General features: G+C 41.0%; 3 protein-coding genes across 13 annotated transcripts in view; 2 read left to right on the top strand and 1 right to left on the bottom strand.

The window, feature by feature from the left end:
• Positions 1-15,157, bottom strand: part of LOC110982511 (uncharacterized) — a 110,364-nt gene extending 95,207 nt beyond the window's left edge. The window contains exon 1 of one of the 2 annotated variants that reach the window (XM_087139447.1): positions 14,627-15,157. The gene's annotated coding sequence lies outside the window, so the exon portion shown is untranslated. Of the gene's footprint in view, positions 1-13,957; positions 13,987-14,626 lie in introns of those variants that run through there. The other variant, XM_087139458.1, reaches the window with a different exon arrangement.
• On the top strand, positions 1,655-13,130 carry brms1l (BRMS1 like transcriptional repressor). The gene is made up of 9 exons (XM_022240973.2): positions 1,655-1,917; positions 4,604-4,694; positions 5,484-5,688; positions 7,677-7,773; positions 8,274-8,363; positions 8,811-8,875; positions 9,291-9,327; positions 9,895-10,021; positions 10,442-13,130. The coding sequence occupies exons 1-9, from the start codon at positions 1,791-1,793 to the stop codon at positions 10,557-10,559; spliced, it is 957 nt and encodes a 318-aa protein (XP_022096665.1). The 5' UTR covers positions 1,655-1,790; the 3' UTR covers positions 10,560-13,130.
• Positions 15,158-17,481: 2,324 nt separating the features above from the next.
• The window catches only part of wdr81 (WD repeat domain 81), a 52,954-nt gene continuing 45,013 nt past the window's right edge, over positions 17,482-25,422 (top strand). For 3 of the 10 annotated variants that reach the window (XM_022240967.2, XM_087135216.1, XM_087135210.1), the window contains exon 1: positions 19,531-20,544. The gene's annotated coding sequence lies outside the window, so the exon portion shown is untranslated. Of the gene's footprint in view, positions 18,379-19,108; positions 20,545-23,744; positions 24,172-25,422 lie in introns of those variants that run through there. The other 7 variants (XM_022240960.2, XM_087135230.1, XM_022240962.2 and 4 more) reach the window with 5 other exon arrangements.

Genomic DNA, 25,422 nt, shown 5'->3' with positions numbered 1-25,422 from the left:
GTTTTCTCGGAATCCTTCATTCGTAACAAAAGAACAAAAATCAGGTTCGTAGTAAAAATAAGCCTCTTCCCCAAACCCTTCATTCATGACAAATGATACAACACTCAGGTGCATTATAATGATAATAGTTACAATTACGTCACCTTAAACTTAATTGTCAGTGGCGCTTTACAACATTAAAACTTGCTTGAAGAAAATACAAGATTAAAAGTAAAATACAAAATACATATCAAAACTCTGCCCCCAGTAATTCATCAGAACAAGATTGGTGAAAAAAATGCTTTATGTTAATTACGCAAGAAGCATTTACAATATTCAAACATACACAGATAATTAACAATTAAAGAATAAACATTAAAAACATAAATACACATTACAACTCTAACGAAACACAGTGAAGGCCTCTTTAAAATTATGGGTTTGGAGATGTGTCTTAAAATAAGTAAAAGCGTTAACTTGTCGGAATGACACCAGCAATTTGTTCCAAAGCTTTGTTATTAGCACAATGCTTCTCTGGAATCCTTCAATCATGACAAAAACACTTGAAAACGGAGTCGTGTTCATTTGTTTCCAGAATCCTATATTCACGAAAATGAAAACAAAACTCAGGTGCATACTTAACAAGTATCTTTCCGGAATATATACACGTACCACTAAATACAAATGAAAATGCAACCCTATTTAAAATTAATGGGACAATTGTCCGTTTTGAACGAATTGGAAATAAAATCGAAAAGTAACCCAAAGATGATATTTCTGCAAACTTTGGCCGCCCACACTAGTTGTAGGCAAAATGAAACTGGTCTATGCCTACCCTTCTACCAAGAGCATAGTTTAACTTGCCGCCTTTTTGCCTGAAGAATAAGCAAATAGTTGAGTTGACTCGATAATATAGAGGTTGCTGACAAGGTAGAACAGAATGCAGCAAGGCAGGCCGCCCTGAGATATGAGGGTTAGCACTGAAGCGATGTTTCAAAAGACTTGGTGGAAGGTGTGGGATCCATTTGCAGGCTCTCCATGGATTATTATTATGAAAAAGAAAAAACAAAGTGAGGCGAGCAAAAAAACATTGGACAAAGAACATCTAAACAATTAATAAAGACACAAAATAAGAGGTGAAAGTCATACGAAAGATGATAAATCTCTACTGAACAGTAAAGACATAGCAAGACGGAGAATTTGGGTCTTGAAAAAAAGGTGGGTGTGATCTGGAGATGATGAACTAATCCTTGAATTATCAGAATAAGTTCAACTTGAGCAACAGAAAAGCAAGAGCCCAGAGCTCAGTATGTACAGGCAGAAGCACTCGGCGCAAGTGAAGACCCTGAATTGTTTTCTGTTACTCAGAAAGCTCTTTATACCGAGATACATACCAATGATTTTATTGAATGGGAATAGGACACATGAATGCGGCATGAATGGGGGAACACACCCAAATTCCAAGGATGCTTTAATTTATTCACTGGTCATTCAACCGAGAGAAATAATTAGCCTTCAACTCACCTCCTGCGTTTCTTCAATATAAAAATCATAAAACGGTCGCGAGAGCTTCACAAAACGAAAAACATAAAAGAGTCGTTAGTCTAATGTCTGGTACCCTCAGTCGGCTGTCGTGGAGTTAAGTTGAACTTCTAATGAACAGGGAAACCGTTGTGTCCGGTTAACCGACTACAGCGCAGTGAGCTTGGCAGACAACGGACAAGCTGGCCCAGGTTGGCGCTCAAAAACGGGTTAATTTTGTCTTCTTTAGTGAAAGTTTCTCTACATTAGCCAGAATTCCACGTCGAAAGATGCCAGTGGCGGAAGACACGGCGGAGAGTGAACCAGAGGATATGGAGGATGACCGGAGTACTCCTGATAGCGAAAATGACGACGATGACTCAGACATGGACACTTCTGGTTCCGAAGACAGCTCAGGTAAATTATATACATGTACATGTATATAGGCCTAGGGCCTAGTGTGGTACGCGGGCCGTGAGGCCTAGCCAGGTAGACTCCCTGACTGGTCGACCGTATTAACTACGTTACCGAGGGGGTCCAGGATATGAAGGGTCTAAAAAGGGCGAACAATTTCATAACTAAAATTTCAACGCTTCTACCATGTCTACCTTTTCAAAGAAGCCAATTTCTGATAGGCTATGTGTTCCAAGGCCATGAATGATGCAGGCTTAGGCCCACCTCTTCAGCTGGTGGGTCAAGAAATTTGACACATCACTACAAAAGACAAAAACGGGAAAATAAACTTGGAAGTAACGTTAATTCTTGTCATTGTTGTGAACCGTATTCAGCCGTTTTCCAGTACAGTTCATGATACAGTGCGTGCGTGCAACTAATCGGCGAGATTCCAAGTTGTGTATATAGGCCTCCATGTAAAGCATGCATGCACATTAGCCCAGTAGATGTCATCTACCATTGTCTACATTGCATTGCAACTAACGTCCAGAGTATAAAGTCCTCCTGCCATAGCGAAATTTTTTAACGTTTTTTTCTCACATTTTTACCTGGTGGAGGCAGCACAAATGTCGTTCACAAGTGCTTTGTATTTTGTATCCCAAATTCAACAAATGCTGTGTTGAAATTACTTAATGTGCCTGCAGACGAAGTATTTTGCAGGAAATTTAGTGCAACTCCATGCTTTCAGTCCTGACAATCTACATTTGTCTAGTAGTATGCCTTTGCTGAGGTGCGAAATGCATAGCAACCGATCGCCACTTACGCATACGCGAAAGAGCTATGGGCGTGAAGGAGTCGCAGATAAGGCTGTGTCCGAAACAGGCTTCCAGACCCACGGCTAGATCTGTTGTCAGCGCATCTCCACGTATTTCCAATGGAGCGAAGACCTAGACCTAGCTTTTAGGCTGAGGGTTATAAAAGTGTACATCATTCAAGTTCAAAGAGGGAGCATCTTCTACCCCCCCCCAACAAAAACCAGACGTATGAATTAGACCGATTTGCCTGGTGATTCTTTAAACATTGACATAGTTATTCGCCCAGTTATACTTCTTGTTCGTTGCTCTAAAATTCAACTTGTCACTGATAATTACAAATTCAGTCTTTGCTTATTCCAGGGTTATGAGCCAACCTGGAAATCAGGGAAAACCTGGAAAATGACTTCCCCTTTTTTCAGTTAGGGAGTTTGAGAAAAGTCTGTTAAATCAGGGAAGAATGAGGGAATTTTGTTTGTCCCGTATTCAGACTTTTTTGCCTCATGTCCATACCAAATAGAGAATTCTGTTGTAAATGCCTCTTTCTGTCTGCATCAATGAGCAGTTACATGCATACCTACTGATTTAAATATAAATTAACACCTGATTGCACTCCTAATTCAACCAGTAATTGAGCTTTGTGGAGTTTTAGTATGCATTCCGAAAGAACATTGTGAGATTGTTATAACTTTTGACGAATGTGTACATGTATTTTGGCCTTTTTTATGCGCTCTGTTGCATACATGGCATAACAAGCATTCTCCGTAATGTGTCATTTGCCAAACAGTGTATTGGATTGGGTTAGTTAGAAGTGGCCCTCAGCTTGTTATATCAAACTCTTTTAGGAGGCATACCTGTTGCACAGTACATGTACAAGTAAGTTTATATATATACATGTACATGTACTTCAGCAATATGGTAGGAATAAACTGGCAGTTAGGCCCCCCCCCAATTGTTCTGCTTCTGGTTTCCTGGCAGACACTAATATTTTGCCACGACCCTAAAATTTTTATCGGCAAGTCAATTTTACAAAATGTTTAAAATAAAAAAAAATAAATCATGTTGCATTTCTGTCTTCACAAAACACCTCTGAACAACTTTGTTTCAAGTTGCTTGTATTTATATGTTTTCCTACTTATATTTGCAACTTTCGAAAAAAATTTCCATTATTTTCATGAGTTCCCTTGCGTTTGGCTGTCATGGTGGTGAAACACATGTGCAGTGCTCAATAACTTGAAGCAATGCAGCGCTGCGTCCTTGCAAAAGAAGGCATGAGGGAAATGTGGCATTCATCATAGCCAAAATAGTGTCGTTACACGTATACTACGTCATACACACACACGCAACTCTACAACTCTACGTTGAAAAAACATCAATGTTGCAAGAAACTTTCTGCCAGTTAATTCACTGAACCTGATCTCGTCTATGTATGTATTTTCTGGGTTGATGAATTTAATTTGAGGTTGTATTGCTCATACTTGAAGCAGTCGTGCTTCCACAAAATTTCCTGCCGCAGCACGGGGTTTGTTGCCCGCCCCTCTAGATACATTACGCATGCTTACCATGCAACATACCGACACTGTTTGCCACTTTCCCATCATGATTACTTGACCAGCATTTTGCATATTGGTGTGAAGTGTCCATAATTCTTAAGAATTGTTGACAGTAGATACTTACATTGATGAAGGAAAGTTTTTATCACTTTGTGTGGCAATTTTTGGAAGCTTTCATCCCCATCATGCCATTCAGTCACCACAAAAAATTCCCCAAAATCTTTCAGACCTACCGACCCTATTTTGAGAAGCGTGTAATCGAAGCAAGACAGTTTTTGTCTTTTGGCGGTATCATAACATGACAGATTAAGGTCTTGATCTAAAAAACTGTCATTTTGTTTTCAGAATATGACGAGGAAGACTGTGAACGTAGGAGGATAGAATGTTTGAATCACATGAATGATCTGGAACGTCAGTTCACTGACCTGAAGGAGCAGTAAGTCCATTTTGTCTAGTCCTGGACATTTAATTGTACTTTCACCAGACATCTTAAGAATGCCCCCTTTATATTGGTGTCATGCTTGACATATGCAATATCAAGCTCTGCTGCCTAATGATCTAAAAGTCTTGGCCCAAGACAATTTGTGGGTGATATTCCCTTAACTTAAACAGGGATACATTGTGTCTTTGCATGGCCAGTGGACTTGGTCATATTGTTGGTAGAGGGTGCTATCAAGAAGCTGAATTTAGAAGTTCCTTGTAATGGTAACAGAACCTTTTTTTTACAAAATACAGTTATTAGCTGTTTGAGAGTTAGCTTCCTGTTTACACTAACCATTGTTAGAGTACTGATATTGAGGGAAGTTTGGCTCATTGATCACCACACCTGGTCTTGTAAGTATGTTGGGAAACTGCAATACAGGTATTGCACCCGTCTGTTTCTCCAATTTCTAATTTTCTTGTTTCTGATTCTCAACCTCAATTTCTGAATCACTGCTATTATATACTACAATTATTTGGTTATTATTTTCTTTAAAAAACACTGTATTTTTATACATTCTTTCATCGTAAAATTTCTGTTTAATTCACTGACAGGTAACTTGTCACGTTTACTGTGGGTTGTAGGGATTGCCTCTGACTGATGAAAATTGTAACAAGTCCCTGGCATGCATTACACACAGTGATGGTCACCCCCCCAACACACACACAATGATGGAAGTTGAGAGTAATGGTTTTTCGGTATAGCAAGAGCTTTTATTTCAACAAAATTTTTCTTGGTTTGCAGGTTGTATCTGGAGAGGGTTGGACACCTAGATTCTAAACTAGGCCAGGTTCAAAAAGGTGATGCCATGGATTACAAGAAGCTGTCAGAACTAGAGCAAACTATGACAATGCGCACACACATTGCAGGAGTACTACGAGAACTCCGACTCAACAACATCAAAAACAAATATGAAAGTGAAGGAAAAGCATCTCATGAAAATCACGAGGTCAGTCCGACAAAAAAAACCACCTTTTCATCAGTCTGTCTCAGTGTTTTGTCAGTATTGCCTCAATACGTACGAGTAGTCCTTTTTTGCTTGTCAGGAGTGTAAACAATTCATGTGCATCTTGCATCCATCTGTTCGTACCTGTATGTATCATTTGCTTCCAAGGGCCATGCTAAACCATGATGTCTTGTTTAAAACTATTTCTCTGTGGACAGTGTTATGTTCACTGGCTGGAAAAGTTGCTGGATGACCCAGTTGATCTGCAGTTCTCATTTGTTTGTGTGTTTTCTTTCTTTCTTTTTTTTTTTAACAATAAGTTTGTTGTGAGGTTTCTTCCAAATGGTACATTGTAAGAACTTCAAACTTGGTATGGACATCAATGCTGATTGCAAGGTGCTCATATTACTTTCATTTCCACCTGTAACATCATCTTATTGTCCTGGCACTCCATTATTTGCATGAGTAGAATGTTATGTGATATCTAATGTAGGTCTCCATTCTTTGGGAAGGTATCACTTCCATCACAGTAAACTGAAGGGGGAACAAACATTAACATTGACTCATTACAAGGTCACTTTTTGACTTAAATACATTTGTCCAATCAAGTTTTATACACATATACCAATTTACATGGCTTTTACACATTTAGCTAACGGTACATAACACCACAATATCTATAAAAAAAGAGGAAAAAGAATGAAACATTTCATGGACCCTGTAATGGGCATTAACGTGGATGCATCTGTTGCTCCAATGACAAAGATATTTTATTAAATATCCAAATATTCGGTCGTACCGACCAGCAGATTATTGATTAACAAACCATATACAAAATCACGCGATGTCAAAACACACAATTGTACATAACAATCAATATAATACATGTAATACACATATAGTACATGTCTGTCACATCTAGGAGTGTCTCCAGCTATAATTTAGCAAGATTTATTAAGAAATGAACAATACTTCTTGCCCTGTTGAAAATGTCTATTCCTTTTGAATTGTTTAATGAATAATTTACTTTTTGAGTTGTAAAATTTCTATCGCTTTTCATTTGAATCTGCTTCAAACGCATTGTGCTTGGTTGGGTCAAAGTGCAGAAGATGATCCTACATGTGGACGCTGCAACTAAGTGGACCCCCCAACCTACAATGCCATTCTTGAGTAATTAGAAATGAATTAGGAGACCACACCATACACAAAGGAACGAAGGGGATTAAGATTGAATTTCAGGCTATTCATGGTGAAAGACAGCAATAAGTGGGGAGGTCTCTTATGAGTATGCGTGGTTCAGAACCATACATACTTATAAGGGATATTTCCTTCGCATGGTGCTACTGTGAACCTTTCCACTTATTAAGGGGATTAAGTACCTCCTTTGTTTTGGTAAACTGATTTGCTAGGGAGCAAACCACAGTTACAAGTGAGATAAGCTTACAAAATTCCAATTAGCAAGTCCTTTGTATCGAAACAATTGGCAAGAAACACACATGGCCACAGTGATGCCTGTACATGTACGTGCTATTGACAATTTGTATGTGAAGCGGGTGACATCTGGGCATGTGCCACAATTTTTTTTTTCAGGGCAGTTGAAAAACAGTTGAACATAAAAACTGGGGGGGGGGAGAAATTCTGATGCCTTAACTCAAGTTATGCTAACCTACATGTTTTATGGGTGCCAGAAATGAATTGCAAGGTTGAAGAATTTGCGAATAAAAAAACCACCCCTAGCAACTTTTCAGGGAAGAAAAACCCAAACATGAACTGGTTTTAAAAATTTAGATCAAAAGGAATGCTGAAAAGTTTAATAGGACATACATGTATGCATGCAAAACAAATGCCAATGAAAAGACAGTGAAACAAAAAATGATAATGTATGTGTGTTTGGGAGTTTCTGTCAACGATGAAAGAGTTGGTACATGTAGCTCATGTTATGTTGTGGAATTGCCCTGAAGATTGAAATTTGGTTTGTCGTTTTTATCCAGAGTGAAAAAATGCTTTTGAAAGATGCACTGAAGGCAGAGCTCGAAGAAAAAATTCGAAGGCTAGAGGAGGACAGACACAATATTGATTTTACCACAGGTGAGACTAAAGGGGATGGAACAACATGCTGGGATGTTGCTCATGAAAACTATCACTTTGTTGAGAAATTAACTGAAGTACATGTACTGTGCACTTCACAAATGCTTTGTGTGACACCAAAAGATGTGTGCGTTTCCAAATACAGGGCTGGATTGTTATAATTTAATGAAAAGGCAGAACGTTTGAGACTACTACTGTATATTCGGGCCTGTTCAGAAGAAATCACTTCATGAGTGTCCGATTTGAATGTTCCAAATCAAGAATGAATGTTTTTCATGTGAGCCAGTTCATTATCCCGATACTATCATCTGTTGACCTCTCATACCGAGCAACTTTAGTTGAGCTAGTGTGATGACAGGTGCTCTTATCTCCTGATTGATAGTGCCACATTGAAATAATGACCTTATATGATTGCAGGCAATAGTTATGATGACATGTTAAAGGAAGCCATTGACTTCAGGTGCCTGTAACGTATGTTCATACCTTTCTTCAACACACAGAACTTTGGAATGAAACACAGGCCCTCAAGAGTAAAGGGAAGAAGTTTGATCTCACTAATGATAGGAAGAAGAAACCTGTTACAGTAGCTGATATCCTTTTCATTTTTTCTTTTTTCAGTAGACATTTTTTTAGCATTCTCTTGATTTCTGCACTTTGTCTAACCAGTTTTCCAATGCACAATTGCAGATTGTGTGCTTCGATTTTTGTCCATTGTAATAATGTATCTGGGCACTTTGACCCTATAGAGCAGTGCGTGTCCAATACATGCATACATACACGTACACTCGTACATGTACGTTGTTAGTGATGTGACTGATGTTCAGTGCATTTCAGCTGTGATTCCGAGTATTTTTGGAAACTCAATTCTGTGTAAAGCCATAACTGGAGACTGGTAAAGAATCCTGATTCTCAGGATTCTCATCCTTCTTGAGTATTGAATATTCATTGGTTTGCGGCGAGCTCCATGAGTTGGAGTTTCAGTTAATACATACTGATTGTAAAAACAACAAAACAAATAACCTTAACCAGAATTCCAAGACCCTATATTGTTTATAAGCTGAGAGATCAGGAAATTCTTGAAGACTGGACAGCAATCATGAAGGTATGTTTAGTTCACATGTTAATTTTCCTGATTGTTTGACTTTTTGGTTAAAGTACACCAGAATTGAGCTACTTCTTGACAAGTGAATATATAAATGCATGTAAATGTACAAACATATTTCAGTATTGCAAGCCTTGTTTTTTTGAGCATATTTCAGGTGCCTAGATTATTAGAATGAATACAGGAAAAGGAGTCACTCAAGCATACATGCACATGTACAGTGTACTTGTTGAGTTACTCCAGCTTACATGTCTTGATTAACTCAAATGTTACAAGTTATAAGACTTTTTAGTTCAAGGACAGACAAGGATCAGGAAATGCGAAGTCAAGAGCAATTGGGGAGATTTTGGGCAAGCTTGCTGTGACTGAAAAGTGTCTTGACTAATGCTGACTTCAAATATTTGCATCATTTCAGGCAAGGGGTATCAGTGCCAGGAGGAAAGAGGAAGAACGTAAGCATTTTGTGGAAGTTGAAAATGCTTTGTCACAAAGTTACAGATTAAAGGAAATGTTTTGGCTTGGTCATCCTCTGATATTTCCCAATCATTATGTTTGTCCCTCATTTTTGCTTTTGTGCTGGGAATGTTTGTTCCTTTGCACCCTCTTAGCACCTTCGTATTAATTGAATTGAAACATTCCAGCTAGTAATTGACAAATTATTTTATTAATCAAGTACATGTACTAGTAACTGAGTAGGAGTCGGAATAGAAATAAACATAACAGACCAAAGTGTTAATATCCTTTGCGGAAAAATTGGGCAGCATTCGTAGAGTTGTTTGCTTATGAACATGGCAACTCTGAATTTTAATTTATACAGTTTTAATATCTACATGTACAATGTAGATGTAAATTGCAAGTCCCTTGTAACAAAGAATACATGCATGTTTATCATACTATGTAATGCTGTATTAAGTGTTGACCTACAATGCAACCTAGAGTGGAAAAACCTTTTCCTTTTTTCAGTTTTCTCAGACTGATTTCATTCCTGAATTTGTCTCTGAATATTTTTTTTAATGCAGAGGTTCTGAAATCAGAGAAGAACCCATACAGTGCGAGATATGAAGATGGCAAGTTGTACTATGAAGGCAGCTTGTTCAATCGACGTGACCGAATTATCATAGAAAACAAGGATGATACACCTGTGCTGTAAGTACTATGATATTAATGGAAGCACAACAGATGACAACAATGACAGTAAGAAATGGACTCAAGGATCACTAGTATTCAAGGCTTACCTTTATGTACATTCATACATTCCTGAAATATCAGGAAAAATACTTTTTTGCAAATTGAAATGGGCAAATGAAGGATAGGACACTGAAAGCATGTCCTTATTTGATACAAGGTAAACACTTCTACATCTTCAGGATTCTTTTGCAAAAATTCAGTGACAAAATAGAGATTTCTGTAGGGGTTCGGACAGGGCACAACAGAGACACCCTTGAACTAAAACTTCATAGTTTGAAAACTTGCTGCCTCTAAAAACCAGGATGAACTGCCTGTGCTTAGTGATGCTATACATTTGTACATGTATTGATCTGTACTACGGTGTTATCTTTCTAACAGTGCCACCATCACTGCTGTTAACACAGGAGAGGTCTGGGTAAGGAGAACAGATGGAACTAAATCTAAGCTCTACATTGACAACTTACAGAGGGGGAAGTACACAATTCGCCACACATGATCAGCATAGCTTAGAGGGAACATCATGTCTGTTTGGGTTTTTTTCAATAGGGGTATTTATTGAGCACTCTTACTCGTTTTTTACCCTGGAGAAAGGTGTATAAAGCAATCTGTAACAAATGAGTCGACAAAACATTTGTGAATGTCCATCTGCCCGGCAATATGACAAACTCTTCTTAATATTTATTTGCACTTCAAGTTTGGCATCCCAAACAGGCTCTAAACAAACATCCCAGTTTGTTTAGAGCCTGTTAGAGTAGATTATTTACAGTCACTTAAGACCTAAAAGATGTAATTCAGGTCCTGCATCTCATCAAAAAACTGCTTCCGTGTCTCATGTACATGTATAAGTATTGTATTGCTGCATTGTCGTGTGAACTTTTCCCCTAACATTAGTAGGTCTTACATGTTGGGGGGTTGATGTCGAGAAATCTACAGAACAAAGTGGAATGATTGTTTTTTTTTTTAAAGATATGTACATGCAGTTATTTCGAGAAATGTTTTGGGACAGGGATTTAAGAGGGAAAATGCTTCATAAAAATACTCTTGTAAGAAAATAGCATTCTGCCGTGTACATGTGGTTCAGTCGTAAAACATCATTCTTTTTGGATTGAGTTACTGAATGTAAGCATTCAATCTTGTGAACTCTTAAAAAGATCTCTGTTGGGCCCCAAGCTGGTACCAAACAAACTGTGAAGATTATTCCATCACCTTTGTGTTCATGCATGTGTACACTGGACTTGTGTGATATGACAAAGTATGTTCTTTTATGACAACATAATGACTGAAGAGAGGATAAGCTACAGAACCCCACCTATGGGTAAAACTCTGTCAGTTCTTCAGAGAGTGTGAGCTGGATATATAATAAGTAACATGTACATGTATATCGTTGTGTGCCTGGCAAAAAGTCCTAAGCGCGCTTACGCCATGTTGCCGGGAAGCATGATCACAGCAGAGAAAATGTTCCCAGCAAAAGGGCGTAAGAACCACACTCTTGGTTTAGTAAAAACAGATGAAATGTACTACAAAATCAACACAGGCTTTACGACAACTTATTATTAACGACTTGGAAAATTTTTATAAAATTTTGGCAAAGAAATCTTTATATTTCATTAAAATAAAACAGTTGCATACATATGTCCTTTTGCCTGGAAGTTTTTTTTGCAGTGATCGTGCTTCCTGGAAAAAGGGTGTAAGTGCTTACGTCCTTCTAGGCACACGACAATACACTGTATTTGGTTCAATGAAATTTTAACGTATCAATATGGAAGCTTTTTCAGTGGAAACACGAAATTGTAAATATGTACAAAGAAATTTTCTTACTGGTAATGTTGGTATAAAAATAGCCCCAAACTAGTATTGGAGGCGCACAGCCGTATCTGAGTTATTTCAATATTAATCTTGAAATAAAAACCCTGCTATTATGTCCTCTCTCTCCCGAATGCTTTTGTCAAAGTACAGTCGAATCGCTGGATCGTCTGGATTCCTGCCTCTGTATTTTCACTGCATTTTAAAGATTTGGGTGTGAACATTGCCATCATATCTTGTGCATGTTTCAACTTGAATGATTGTGGAAGGAGTGTTGCCTTTTATTTCACACTTACATAGTTGGAAGAATGAGGGGAGGGAGTGTCACTATGTCAACGTTGAGAGGTAAGGGCCCGAGTAAAGGCTACCCATTTTTTCCCCACTCCTACACAAAGAATTGGCTGGGTTTTCTCATTTTCAATACGTGCATATTGAAAACTGTGCGTGGCCCCGTATCCTTCCCCAGCTTACAAGTCTGTACACTCGTCAAAATGGGGGAGGAGGGTCCTTGGGCAACACAAAAAACCAGATTTTTTTTTTCTCTTCAACCATTCTTATAAGCAACATCTGATATTTCCTGGTCTGACCACCATAACTCATACAGATTGGTGTGCATTGTATGCAGTCTTACTTATTAAAGTAGAATTTCATAATCAGTGTTTTGGGTGTCAAATTTTCCTTATCACATTCACTCTTTGGATGTCACAAGAAAACCAATTAAAATAAGTCCCTTTAAAGCACTTTTCGTTCCTGTCATTAATACACTTATCTCCAGACATTTCACCTGTGATTGATGAGCCTACTAAAGAGACATGGAACTGCCTTATTGGAGTCTTCTGTTTTATCTGTCAGTTCACGTCTGTTGACGTTTTAGCATTGTTTAGTGCATGTATGTATTTTATTTTATGGTTAACTATGAATCTTTAAGCGACCAGCCACATATCCGTGATAGACGTAATACTGATGCCTTTCCAGGATTCCTCACATTGGAAGACATTCATGGACTCCATGCCATATCTCGGAATTGCGTCTTGCCCTGAAATATGCAGTGGAGACATCTTTTCCAGATACGACTTTGGAGACAGACAGTTTTTTAAGATACCATGTCAGTAAAACTGGTCTTTCTGAGATAGGCCTTATAGTGAAGTGAGTTGGACCGGCACATCACCGAATGAACTTTTGCTTTCCTTTGTACGAATGTAAAATATTGATTCACCGCTATAACAGCGCCTTAATAAATCTTTTTGTATAAGTCGTCATTTTACTTTTTCTGTCTGAAGTAAAATTGTCAGATTTTTACGTGTGTCTTGCAAACCGCACAAATCGTTAGACAAATTGGTATTGGTTTCGTGTTAAAAAAATATCAGGATCACTTACCAATTCAGAATGCTATTCTTCTACCGGAAGACAATGTTCTATCAAACAGTGGTTTGACCGTGAAGAGATTGTTTTCTGTTTTTCGTTTAAAATATTTTCATTGTGATTCACCCATGTGAATTTCAAAATGGTTCAAGACGAATTTCACGGGATGTTAAAAAAAAATCAATTTACAGCATGGTCCTTTCTCATTCAGTTACAGAGTTGTCGCCACATTTTACCACCGTGTCGACACAATACGTCATAAATGAATTCGTCCAAGCTGTTGCTAAATACCATCATTTAGAGATCGAACAGAGATCGTTTTTTATCAATCCCAGCAAAACATTTGCAGAATTGTTATACGTATGTACATGTATACACCACACATAAAGCAGGTAAGCTGAACCTTTGTTCCAAGACGAGAGAGTGGGGGGTGGGTTATGATGTCCAGGTGGAACATCAGATTCTCGCACAATTAATCACCAAAAGCATCGGCTTCATTTGGAGGGGCATTAAGGCACCTTTCTGTATGTACGGTTTTGGTGTGTTGCGTACACGATGTGTTCATGCGTTTAACAATCGCGGACACAAAAATCGGCCCTTTATCATAACACGTGTGCGTTGCGTTCGGAGGTTAAAACGGATACGCAACTCTCAGCGCAAGTGTTGACGCGCGTATATGGAAAGGCACCTTTAGTCGGGCCAAACGGCTGCAGTCGAATTCGTACGTACCTCATGGCAATGTGAGTGCAGGGTAAAATCAACAAACTTGGTTACACACGTTTCCTCTTTTGATATCAGTGGCAATTCAGTTGATGAAGACATCGATGTACCGATTAACCCTCAAAGGGCTGGGTATATTTCGGCTTAGCCCCACACATGGGCTGTGAACGGCTCTCTTTTGATTTTTGTCTTTATACTGTGATAGCTATTGCAGTGGAAAGACAAAAGCGAACCATTCACACAGCACGTGGGTATCGATGGGCAGTTCGACCCATATGCAGCAAGGTATGAGACGGAGAGAACCCCCCCCCGCTTTGTGTTGGTCATTGTCTCGCAGGAATCTGGGGAATTCCTTTCAGACATCTTGGGGGATGTATTAAGTAACAATAGTCTGGAATGTGTATAGGGATTGGACATGTTAGGGGGGTACCCCTCGGTCTCATTTCTTGCTGGGTATAGTGTGACCAGTCACAGTAGAGATCAGCTACACATCTTTTACCTTTCTAAACATCATTTTTCCACAGTTAACTCATGAAATTATTCTTGCCATTGCACTCAGAAGCATTCATTATCTGTACACTAACAGAGGATATCTAGAAGAAGTTGTATCGGCCGCACTACACAACGCGTATCCTCCCTTACCCGGTAATAGAGCTATATTATAAACTTGGCCCTTACCTGCCAACAAACGCGGCGCCCGACTACCCACGAGGCTCAATCACCAATCCCTTGTCTTGAGTTGACATACATCCACACGACGGGAAAGTCCGAGATGACTTCATGAAGCATTACAACTTACATGACACCACAAGATTCACAAACCAGTGGAATTTTTAAGGACACCGCCCTCAATCTGTGCCTTTTGCCGTGACAAATCATTGGTTCGGTTGACCACCTGCAACACGTACACTCCCAGGTCCACCACGGCCAAACTGCTGAACCATGCCACTGTCCCCGCTGACTACTCACGTTCGAGCACCTCCGATCTCATGTTTTCCTCTGTTGTCCCCAAAGGCGAGTACCACACCTGCGGTTGCTCCTGCACTACCTCCAATTTGGTACGCAATTACGTCACCGATGCAAGCAGCTCTACGTCAGTTAGACCATGGACGGAACTGTGAGACCGAACAGATATTAGCCAACCGGTTTGTGGAACGTTAACACATTCGCAATGTAAACAAAAAGAACATCGAAACAAAGAGCTATAATAGCTCTATGACCCCACCCCACTCCATGGATGACATGTGCGTCTGCTGCCTAGCAACCACGCGGACAGATGAAACGCAGTATTTAATTTTCACGTTGGAACTATGGTTGGAACCATAGGAATCATAGAAAAGCCAGAGGTGTCAGGCCTATTCTTGTACGCCACGCCAAGTCTGCGCAAGACCAGGGCGACATGACGTTCCATGCAACGCGCACGCTCTTACGAGATCACACTTGCGCGTAGGCGTTCGCGAGGTTCAAAGTTGTTCGTGCGCAGTGGTGCAATTTTACGTGCCCTGCGTCACCTGTAGCCTTCTATTTATGATCTCCGTGGTTGGGACCAAAGATCGTATATCGCTGCGTAGCGGCAAGAGATGGAAAACTCTGCCAAATAGTGTAATCACCATCGGCGCCATTCAAGTAAGCAATACGCCTGCGAACTGCACGTTAATGCATAGGCACAGGCGCAACAGGTGTACGTGGCTATTGCGGCGTGGTGCTAACGCCTGTTGCATTAACATGCACTGCGCAGGCGTGTTGCCTACTCGATCAGATGGCGCCCATGCGATTACAACGTTTTACGCGTATTCACGGTGAAGCTCTCCATTTGCGCCGCTACGCGGTGCTATACGATCTTCGGTTGGAACCACAGATATACAAACGCATAGACCGCCAGATCCTGATCCTTCTCACAACTACAGGGTTTTTCGTGATCTGCGCGGCCCCCAACTAAAATCAAAATTGTGGGCAATTTACGCACAGTTGAAGAGTTCCATGGCAATGGGACACAGGGAGCACAACCGACACAAACGGACACGTCTGCTTAAGGTGTCTCTGGTTTAATAATTGTTCGTACCTCTCCAGGCGCTACTTATGATGCGACCTCCACAGGCCCTGGCAATCTCCTAGCCAGATCTTGGTCCTATACAGGTCTTTATTCCCATACAGGTGGTGATCCCTATACAGGTCGTGATATATAGGTGTGAGTTACGGGCACAACTTGTTTTACATCCACCAAATCCCCCCGTAAGACTACCGTCCCGTGGATGGAGTTCCCGTATAAACTCGTCCCCAGATGATTTATATTAAGTCTAAAGATCCCCCGGTAAGTCGCTTACTTACGGGTAGGGCCTGGTAGTTCTCCCCGGTGGGAGCAGTAAAGAAAACCGTGTGGCAACTCAACTGACCAGGACGGCGCTGGAAATACTACTGCACATGGGACTGACTGCGAAGGAACTGACACGCTTGGCGCGCATCGCACTTATATATATCTCGCAGGCCGCCAACCTCGCGCCACCAGCCGCAGCGCACGGCGGGTCCCGCCGACATCAGGGAATAAGCCCTGGGCCTAACTACGACGGCTCAGAATAAACACGCAAACTGCTATTGAGCCACAATATCACCATGAAGTTCTTTCGCATGTTGCGTACCGATCCCGTGACCAGCAACATCTTCAGCGAAGACTCAACTCCCCTCGTTGCATTCCGACGTGACCGATCGATTGGAGGGACTTTAGTCCATTCGGTCATCCCACCACTATGCGATGTCAACAGCGGCAACATCGGCACTGTGGCCAGCAATCGCCCTCGCTGTAATACTTGCAGGTGTATCCACAATCCCCCACGGATCGACGGCCCCAAAGGCAGTTACCCCACAGAACAAATCACGTTTACTTCAGCAAATCTCGTGTATTGCATCTCCTGCCAACAATGCGGTGTCCACTACATCGTTGAAACAAAACGGCGCTTGGCTGACCGATTCACTTGCGATGCGTCTGATGTCAACTCTCAGGGCACCCTGTAACGCGCCACTTCACCAAGGCACCTCACACTTGTGACGACATGGGCTGTATGTCCTAACCATGACAACATCAGGCGCTCAACGCTTGGAGACGGAACAGCGCATCATATTCCAGATTGGAACACTGACGCCAGGCGTTTTGAATGTCGATTTTTCTGCACTCAAACCACCAGTCCCTCACACAGCTCTGATGAAGGTTCAGCGGGGCCGAAAATTCAACACCTGAACAAACCGGTGATCACTGTTTTTTCTTACTTTTCCCGGCTGCATTACAGGCAATGTAAGTGCGTTGCACGTAATGCGCAATGAACACGCTCTGCCATCAATCGTTTGCCCATACTTTTCAAAATCACGGCTATACGCGCACGACTGTATCCATGCAGCATCAATGTGGAATTCCACACAGCAACATACCACCACCCTGATGAAGGACAAACGTTCAAAAATTCGGCAACTTTTGGCAGCGGTGAGCACACTTTCTAACTAAAGTGTTTTCCTAGTTATGCCTGCCTCTTTAATGTCCAGCTTAATGGACTAGAGATAACGCCGGAGGAGCTCCCTGGAGGTGCTAATTTAATTATTAAATAATTTAATTAGAAGCCTCAGAAGGATGTTAAGTTCAACAGTGATTTTTAAGGCTACCTGGTTGTTGTCCTCCATCCAATCAAGTAGAAACTGCCCTCGGCCATTAAACCTACAAACAAATTTTCCACATGACCGGTGAACAACATTTTCGCCTATCTTTGTGTTGCATTCTCCCAATAATTACCACCAGTCAGTTCTTCGTTAGACAAGTTTTGTTGCAGCTTTCCAGTTCTGCATATTGCTGCCTTACTTAATCATTTGCATCGCTTGTTGGAACAAGACTCGAGGGACTGTCTAAGCAGGCAGGTTTAGCATCAACAGTAGCCTAACTTTGATAACTGATGTGTATTACACCTCTCACTGCTTAAGCTGCTCTGAATCTTGGGCCAACTAAAAGCGATGCCATGTTTGTGCTCCTTATGGTAAATTTCCACCCTCTGCACCGTACTTCATCTGCACCTGTCAACTTGACTTCCGCCTGTCTCCCTGCAAACGTCCAATGTTCTAATACCCTGCTGTGACAGGGATGTCTGTGACAACCATCAGGACGGAGTATCAGAGCCATAGCTCTCCATGGAGTTTGAGCCTGGCCATCATTCTTGTCCTGCAACATTTGGACGGGCCCGACCCCCGGAAAAAAATCCCGAATCCGCCCCTGGCAAAGGTGGCGTGGGAGTTCACCCCAACATCACAGCAGCCAACAAAAAATTTGTTAGTTGTCTATTAAAAAATCATATAGGGCGCCTCATACGCGTCTTCAACTTCTGCGATGTAAATCTTAAAGAATCCCCTCCTTTGGATCCAACTCCCTCAGGATTTGCCATTGCTCCGTTCACAAGGTAAGTCCAGTTACTTGCCTATAGTTTATCGTTCCGACCTGTGCAAAACTTCCTACAAAGCTAAAACACAACATCCCAGCTGCCATTTTGATCTACTGATCGTTGAAGGTCAAACGTTCTGCGCGTACTGTAAAATATAATAATTATTCATGGAGATTGAAGATAAACACTGCAAACCAGAAGATGCATTAACGGCTTAAAGGCTGAATATTCGGCCTAAGTAGGCCTTCGTCTGAGCCTGATGTGAGACTGGAGATTTGAACGCTGTAAATTCTTCATTCAAACTGCCAGACCATGTTTTCATACATGTAACTATATGAACATTTTGCCATCTGCGCGGCACCCGACTAAAATCAAAACTATGGGCAAATTAAATTTACGCACAGTTGAAAAGAATTCCAGCCATAAAATGGAAAAAAATTAAGCCACTTTTTTGACAGAAATAAATCCTCTATTGTACTTTCAAAACAATGCGGTTTCAACATTAGAAACAAGGAGGTGGCAGTACGGAGGAGTAAAAACGTGAATGTATTTTGAAAACCCAACGATAAAAAGTGCGGGCAATGGAAGCGCGTTGCCCACCATGAGCACAGAACGCAATTTACGCCCTGCCATAATTTTGTTGATACTGGCGGTCGAGGCATAATGTCTGTGATACCATCGACAGATATGTCTGTGACACGAAAAATTAAACTGTGTAGCACTGATAATGAGACCCGGGGAAATAAAAATTAAAATAGTGCTCACAGAGGATGTGCTAATATGGCCGAATTTTCGGCCCAACTGGGTCTTCGTCGGAGCCTGCCTTTTGTGGGGTTGGCGATTTGAATGCACTGAATTCCACATTCAAACCATCAGGCGTGAGCGCACCACTGGGTGTCCAGGTAGCGTCGGACCACAGATATAATTAATAGGAATATTTAGCTGCACGTATTACGCAAACGTGAATGCAAACGCGACAATTTTTATTTGCACATAGGTGCGCGAGCATCAAATGCCTGTTTGAAAGTTTAGATGCGCGTCCCGCACAAACTGCACATTTTCCAACGAACACTTGAATAAAAGGACAAATGACAAATCACACTGTTAAATCTTTCCAAAGAGGTGAAATTGGTCATCATAGAATCAGGCATAAAAAAATCACAGTTGCATAACCTTTGTTCTATATGAAAACGTCCATTTCATATCAGAGAATTTCATTGCATAATAATATTTTGAACCCTCCAAAAAGTTGCAGTTTCTCACGTTTTGACCCAACTTCGTGAACTTCCCATGTTTCACGTGTTGGACGTCCGTGCAAACTGCCCGTACGTGAGAAACAATGTAAAGGAAGCGATGACGTCAGCAAGTCCGCACTTTCTTCGCGTTTGTGTTCACGTACGTGCGCAATGCATGCAGCTAAACCTCTCTATTATAACGCATAGACAGCCAGATCGCATTCAAACCTATACATGATCATTTTGTCATCTGCGCGGCGCCCGACTTAGATCAAGTCGGATCAAAACTAGAGGCAAATTCACCCCTAGGCATAGGGAATCACGCAGAATTGAAGAACCATAAAATTCTATGAAACTCTTTTTGATTGTAAAACAAGCCTTTAGCCTATGTAGATTCAAAACCATGCGGTTGCAACATTGAAAAGAAGAGACAGCCGTACCGAAAAGCAAAAAAGTGAATGTATTTTGGGAGCACATGTAAACAAAATGTAGGCAATAAAGTGTGCTGCATTGAACGCGCTTCCATCCATCGTTTCGCTCAGTGTTTGCCCAATCCCGACTCTATCGGATACGTGCGCGTTCCTTCACTAGATCGCCCAAGGCATTGTGGGAAACAACATGGCGTGACAAGATCGTACCCATTGGAATGAGGTGTGTTTGCCCCATTGATCTCCATTATAAAGCTTTGATAGGACATTGCGTCCAAAACACGTCCTGTGTGTGGGTATTTTCAGGAGGGTAATAACGAAAGTTACGAAATTTGTTGCTTGCACTTCCAAACAGAGATTTTCCAAAACTGGTTAAGGTTACATTTCACATTTCAAAGAAAACTGAATTCTGCATCTGGAATGGATACAGGATACAAGAACAATGGTTGAGGTGTGCGCAGCAGTGAATTGCCGGAGACCAGTGGTAAATCACGTTTGGAAGATGGAACGGCTTTTCACACGTGAGTAGCACTTACAGAAAGTTCCTGCATGCCTTGTACTTCATAATGCTTGAATTTACGTAGCCCCACTAGGATGGATGGATCGGGAGTGAGAGTCCGTGCCACACTAGTGGGGCTAGAATTTACGGTACGACAGTCTATTTAGCCTATATCAGGCTTATGAGTCCTCACTATATGTAGAAGTTGTGACCGTCTGAAATATTACTTATTGGCACATGGATGAAGGAACACAGAGCATGTGGGCTTTCAATAAATTTATTCAATGTACGAATGGATCGCAGTACATTTTTCCTGTGAGTGTGTAAAATTAAAATTAAGACTTTATTTCATTGTAATGATGGATTTTTTCAGTGTTGGCTGAGAAACGAATTTAAAAAACAAAAACAAACACCTTCATACACAAAATAGGTTGAATTTATCGATTTAATGACAAATGGGAAAAGCTACCGACATAGGGATGGATAGCTCAGTTGGTAGAGTACTGGTACGGTATTTCGGAGGCCGTAGGTCCCAATCCCGTTCCTATCAATTTCTTTATTCATCTTTATAAGAAAATGAGTAGGTAAATCCAGAAATAATATTCTTGAATATTCGGTTATTTTTACTTGTTTTCCTGAGGGAGGCCGAGGGCTTAGCCGCCATCCCATAAGAAAAAAGTCTCCATACTCATGATTTTGACTAATAATGTACATGTACGTCAAATGGCATCACACACACATGTTTTTTTTTTTTTGTTCGGGCGCGTTGCGCGCCACGTGCATTCCGAAGCACAGCTTCGTTATACGAAAATGACGCTGACTGGCTATTCAGTAAAGTCAATCACGCGCGTATTTCAAAAGCTGCACGCTTGCGCCCACGCATTCTCCTGTGCGTCACGCACGCTTAAATCTGTATCGCACGTAAACACACTGACGAAAGTCCTAATTTAAATATCCCAAATTATAGTGGGATATTTAAATTATACAACACCGAGGGTTTGATCGCGCAAGGCATGGTGGGAACCATCATGGCACGGCAAGATCGTACCTATGAGAACGAGGTTGCTGCACTAGCGCCACCGCTTCGGTTCAGTTTGTGAAGAGGTACGGTCTAAAAAAAGTGCCGATAGGACTATTGCTCTTTGCACGCTGCCGCCGTACTAAGCCTCAATCTGGCAGCTTTACACAAAAAATAAAGCTGGTTCAGTGATTCACATGATGTATGTTGCTTAGTAATTTTGTGCGTGTTGTCTTAGTTCTTATTTATGATGAATGGAAAATGTTTTAAAAAGTTACGTGGATACGATTCTGACGTGATTGTACAAGATGCTCGGCAGTTCGAGGCTACTGCACAGCCATGTAATTGAGTACCAAAGTTTTCTGAGTTTTCTGAGTAATGAGTGCCGAGTATGTACGGGCCAAAAATCCAAGTTCGAGTTTTTCAGAGCCGGAGTATGGGCCGAGTACGAGTAGAAAGATAATCGAGTACATCCAAGTTCATTGTAAAACTAAAACATTATGGAAATTTGCATTGTTAGTTAAAGAAAGTACACCAGCGGGACTGCAAGCGCTGCCAAGTACCGACACTCATTCACGAATACTCAATTTAGAGTTGATAAAAATGCTGGGTGACTTGTAACGTGTAGCTTACACTATGTGAATTTTTTTGTCAAAGTTCAAGCGAAAAATTAGTATCGAAAAAATCCCAATTTCTTATTGAGTCTTGCGCGAGTACAATGTTGAGTTTAGGGACGAGTTTGAGTACAAAATGATGAAAACGTGCCGAATAGGCCTACCTTTTTTTCCTCGAGTACTTACGATCAAGTACAGGTTAAGTATTTATTGGTACTCGAGTTGTACTCATGTCCGAGTACTCCAACAATGCTCCTGCATGCCTATGGCGGCAGCGTGCCAAGAGCGAATAGACATTTTTTAAAATTTAGTTAGATCAAATTAATATCGCTTAAATCAAGCAGAATCGGTTTTAGAGGTGTTTAAAACAAATATCCTCTGCCTTTATTATCTCGTGGTGTGGTAAACCTAGCTTCCCTTGGTAATCCATGGAGCATTCTGTTTTAGGAGTACATTTTCAGAATTATGAGAATTCCATTTTCCAAATAGAAGTTTTCCATTTTCCAAATAGAATTCTCCATTGATCACCTTTGGAAGCTAGTTTTACCTGTAGCAGTGAATATTTGTATATTATGCAGTACCATTGAATTATTCGTTCGATTCAACGGTACCCCAACTACGGTACTCGTGGAATGCAACTTCACCTGACTGAGTGGTTTTGACCCGTTTCACGTTATCTCATTCTCAGTAAGAAAGAGGAAAATAATGTGGGAACGAAAATCAGCAACATTGTACGGTACTTGTGGATGGCTCTTGCGTGAATCTGTTCTCGAGCAGCCGCAGCGGAACGTATTTGTTCTCCTAACAGCATGAACAGAAGAGGATTTATGAAGATATTGTAACAAATAATGAATATATATTAATATTTGTCTAAAACGTCCTCGCTGGCGATGACGTTTGATACTCTGGACATTGTCCAAATTAGCATAAAAGGTGGTTTACAAGTGGAGCCAAGTTACTTGGACTTGTGTTTCATTTGACCGAATTGTTCTGTAATGAAAAGGAATGAGGTTGTGGATGTGGGACTTGACATATTTATTAAAATTGCAAAAATATCTGAGCAACCCACCACGTGCGGGGCTCTGTTATGGTCGTGCCAGAACTTGTACGAAGGTACTCCCCACCCGGATGAGCCGATGCTTAGTCGTATTTAAACGCTCTGCACTAGCCGCAAACTTCAGGAAGCCTATTTTACACCCAATGCACCAATCTGGGACGGTACGGGACGGACAGCCGAAACGGTAACTCTGCAACCGAGCGCACGGCGTCGGGAGAGACGGAGCTGCGAACGGGGTTGATTCTCTACAGGGCCACTCGGTACGGGACCACGAGTTAAGCGATGGGCTAACACTCTAGCGGTCAATCACTGGTTTGGTGGCGATGATACACCCACACGACCGATCCGATAATCGGCAATGCTACGTTATAAACGTTGTCGCGTGCAGCTATTTTCAATCACGGTGTACGGCGTCTTTCACTGCTACCTTATTTTATTTCAAGACATTGTCTTAAGGTGTTCTAATATTTTCTGTATTTCGCTACAAATGTCTGTAGCCATGATTATAGGTAAATAGTTCTGCGCATATCTTTAAGGGACTTTTTTGAAACTTTCTACATACTTCAGGTGGACATTGGGAAAACCACAGGTGAAGCCTTGACCCTGCGGCCTCGTTCAATTTGAAAGGATAGTATTAAGAATAATTAACTAATTCTAGGGAAGACGTGTAGTAGATATTCATTGTGCAGAAATCATCTCACTAATTATCTGGTTGTTTTAGTTTTCTAAGGTTTAAGGTATAGAAAGGGGGACACAAAATATCGAATAATACTGTAAATTTAGGAACACTCAGCCCCTTTTATAAAAATGGTACGGGCAAAGCTAATCGGCCAAAGGTCAATAGTCGTGTGACAAAACGTAAAAGTTGGTGGGCACATTGCTAAGACCTGCGGCATGTCAACATTGGCAATCGCATCGATGTTTCACATTTATTTGTGTGGTTACACTTAAGCTAAGCAGGTAAGCTGCTGTTGATGAGTTTGTCTTTTGCTTTGACGTTTTACATGTTTGATCAACGTTTTCCTGGAGTACCATCACCACTATCATAAGCAGGATACGGGGGTAGTCCACTACTCAATAGACTGGCCCCCAGGGATGCATCATTATCGTATGAGCACATAATTAATCGGGTGACTGTTCAACTTTCCATACCCTTGTCTTGGTCAGCATACCTGTGTGATTTTGTGTAATAACAGAAAGGCATTGTGGAAGGCCAAAGGTTCAATGTTTGCTCCGTTTTCCTTCCCACAGTGCCTTTTTACCATTGTGCAAAATCACCCATCATGCCCATGTAAAATGATGTAGTTAGCCCCACTATAGCACTGCAGTAGCACGACAAGTGTGGCACAGACCCTAGCTTCCGCTCCATAAGCTCCTGCTCCATTGAGTGGGAGCTAGGGTCCGTGCCACACTAGGGCCGTTTTCCAATTGTCAACTTCGGCTCCGTCTCTGGCTTCAACTGTTTTTTTAAATAGCTGACTTTGAAGCTGTAAGCACAGTAATCAGTCTAACAGTGCCACAGAACATTAAATCCATTGTAACATGCAAGAAAGCCAAAAATTACAGTAATCCAGTGCAATTTAAACGCTTCAGGCCCACGATCGGGGATTGGTTTTGGGAACGAAGCCTGAGACAGAGACGAAGTTGAGTATTGGAAAACGGCCCAGTAGTGGGGCTACCATGTAGTATATCCGATAGTCTAAGGCTTATGGTTTAAAATTATACATATTTATTTGTTTTAGATACATGTACATATGATGTAGCAATGTACAAACTCCCATAAGCACAGTTTGATGGGGAGGTTAATTCACCTCATAGGGCCTATCCCATTAAAATTTTGAAATTCACAAGCATTTTGCCCATACACGCCAGGGAAAATCAGTACAGTAGCATGTAATCTCTCATTCTCAATTGTTTTCAGCAGTGTTAATTAATCACAACAGGTTGATTAATCACAGCATGGCTCCCATCTTTTACTTCCTTTTTTCCTGTCACCCGCAAATGAAAGCTAAGCTGTAACTGGTCATTTGAATAGAAGCAATTGGGCCAATCAGAGTGTGGACATTTGGACATGGTCATCTGGCGAGAGTAGAGTCCAAATACCCCGTCATAGGCCTTTCCTTCCATTAATCAATTTCACTCAAAATAAATTGTGCACTGTCGTACCCAGACTTAAAATCCTTAGAATTCCGCCCCAACAGTCCTGAAACC

The sequence above is a fragment of the Acanthaster planci genome, linkage group LG01 (assembly GCF_054643075.1).
Source record: "Acanthaster planci isolate LZ-2023a linkage group LG01, COTS_SCS, whole genome shotgun sequence".
Classification (NCBI taxonomy): domain Eukaryota; kingdom Metazoa; phylum Echinodermata; class Asteroidea; order Valvatida; family Acanthasteridae; genus Acanthaster; species Acanthaster planci.
This window is presented reverse-complemented; position numbering and strand designations above follow the sequence as displayed.

Bases quoted from the DNA above. Each gene is read 5' to 3' on its own strand.
- brms1l (XM_022240973.2), top strand. From the start codon at position 1,791: ATGCCAGTGGCGGAAGACACGGCGGAGAGTGAACCAGAGGATATGGAG. The intron at 1,918-4,603 runs GTAAATTATATA...TTTTGTTTTCAG, and splicing joins TGGTTCCGAAGACAGCTCAG to AATATGACGAGGAAGACTGT. The intron at 5,689-7,676 runs GTCAGTCCGACA...GTTTTTATCCAG, and splicing joins CATCTCATGAAAATCACGAG to AGTGAAAAAATGCTTTTGAA.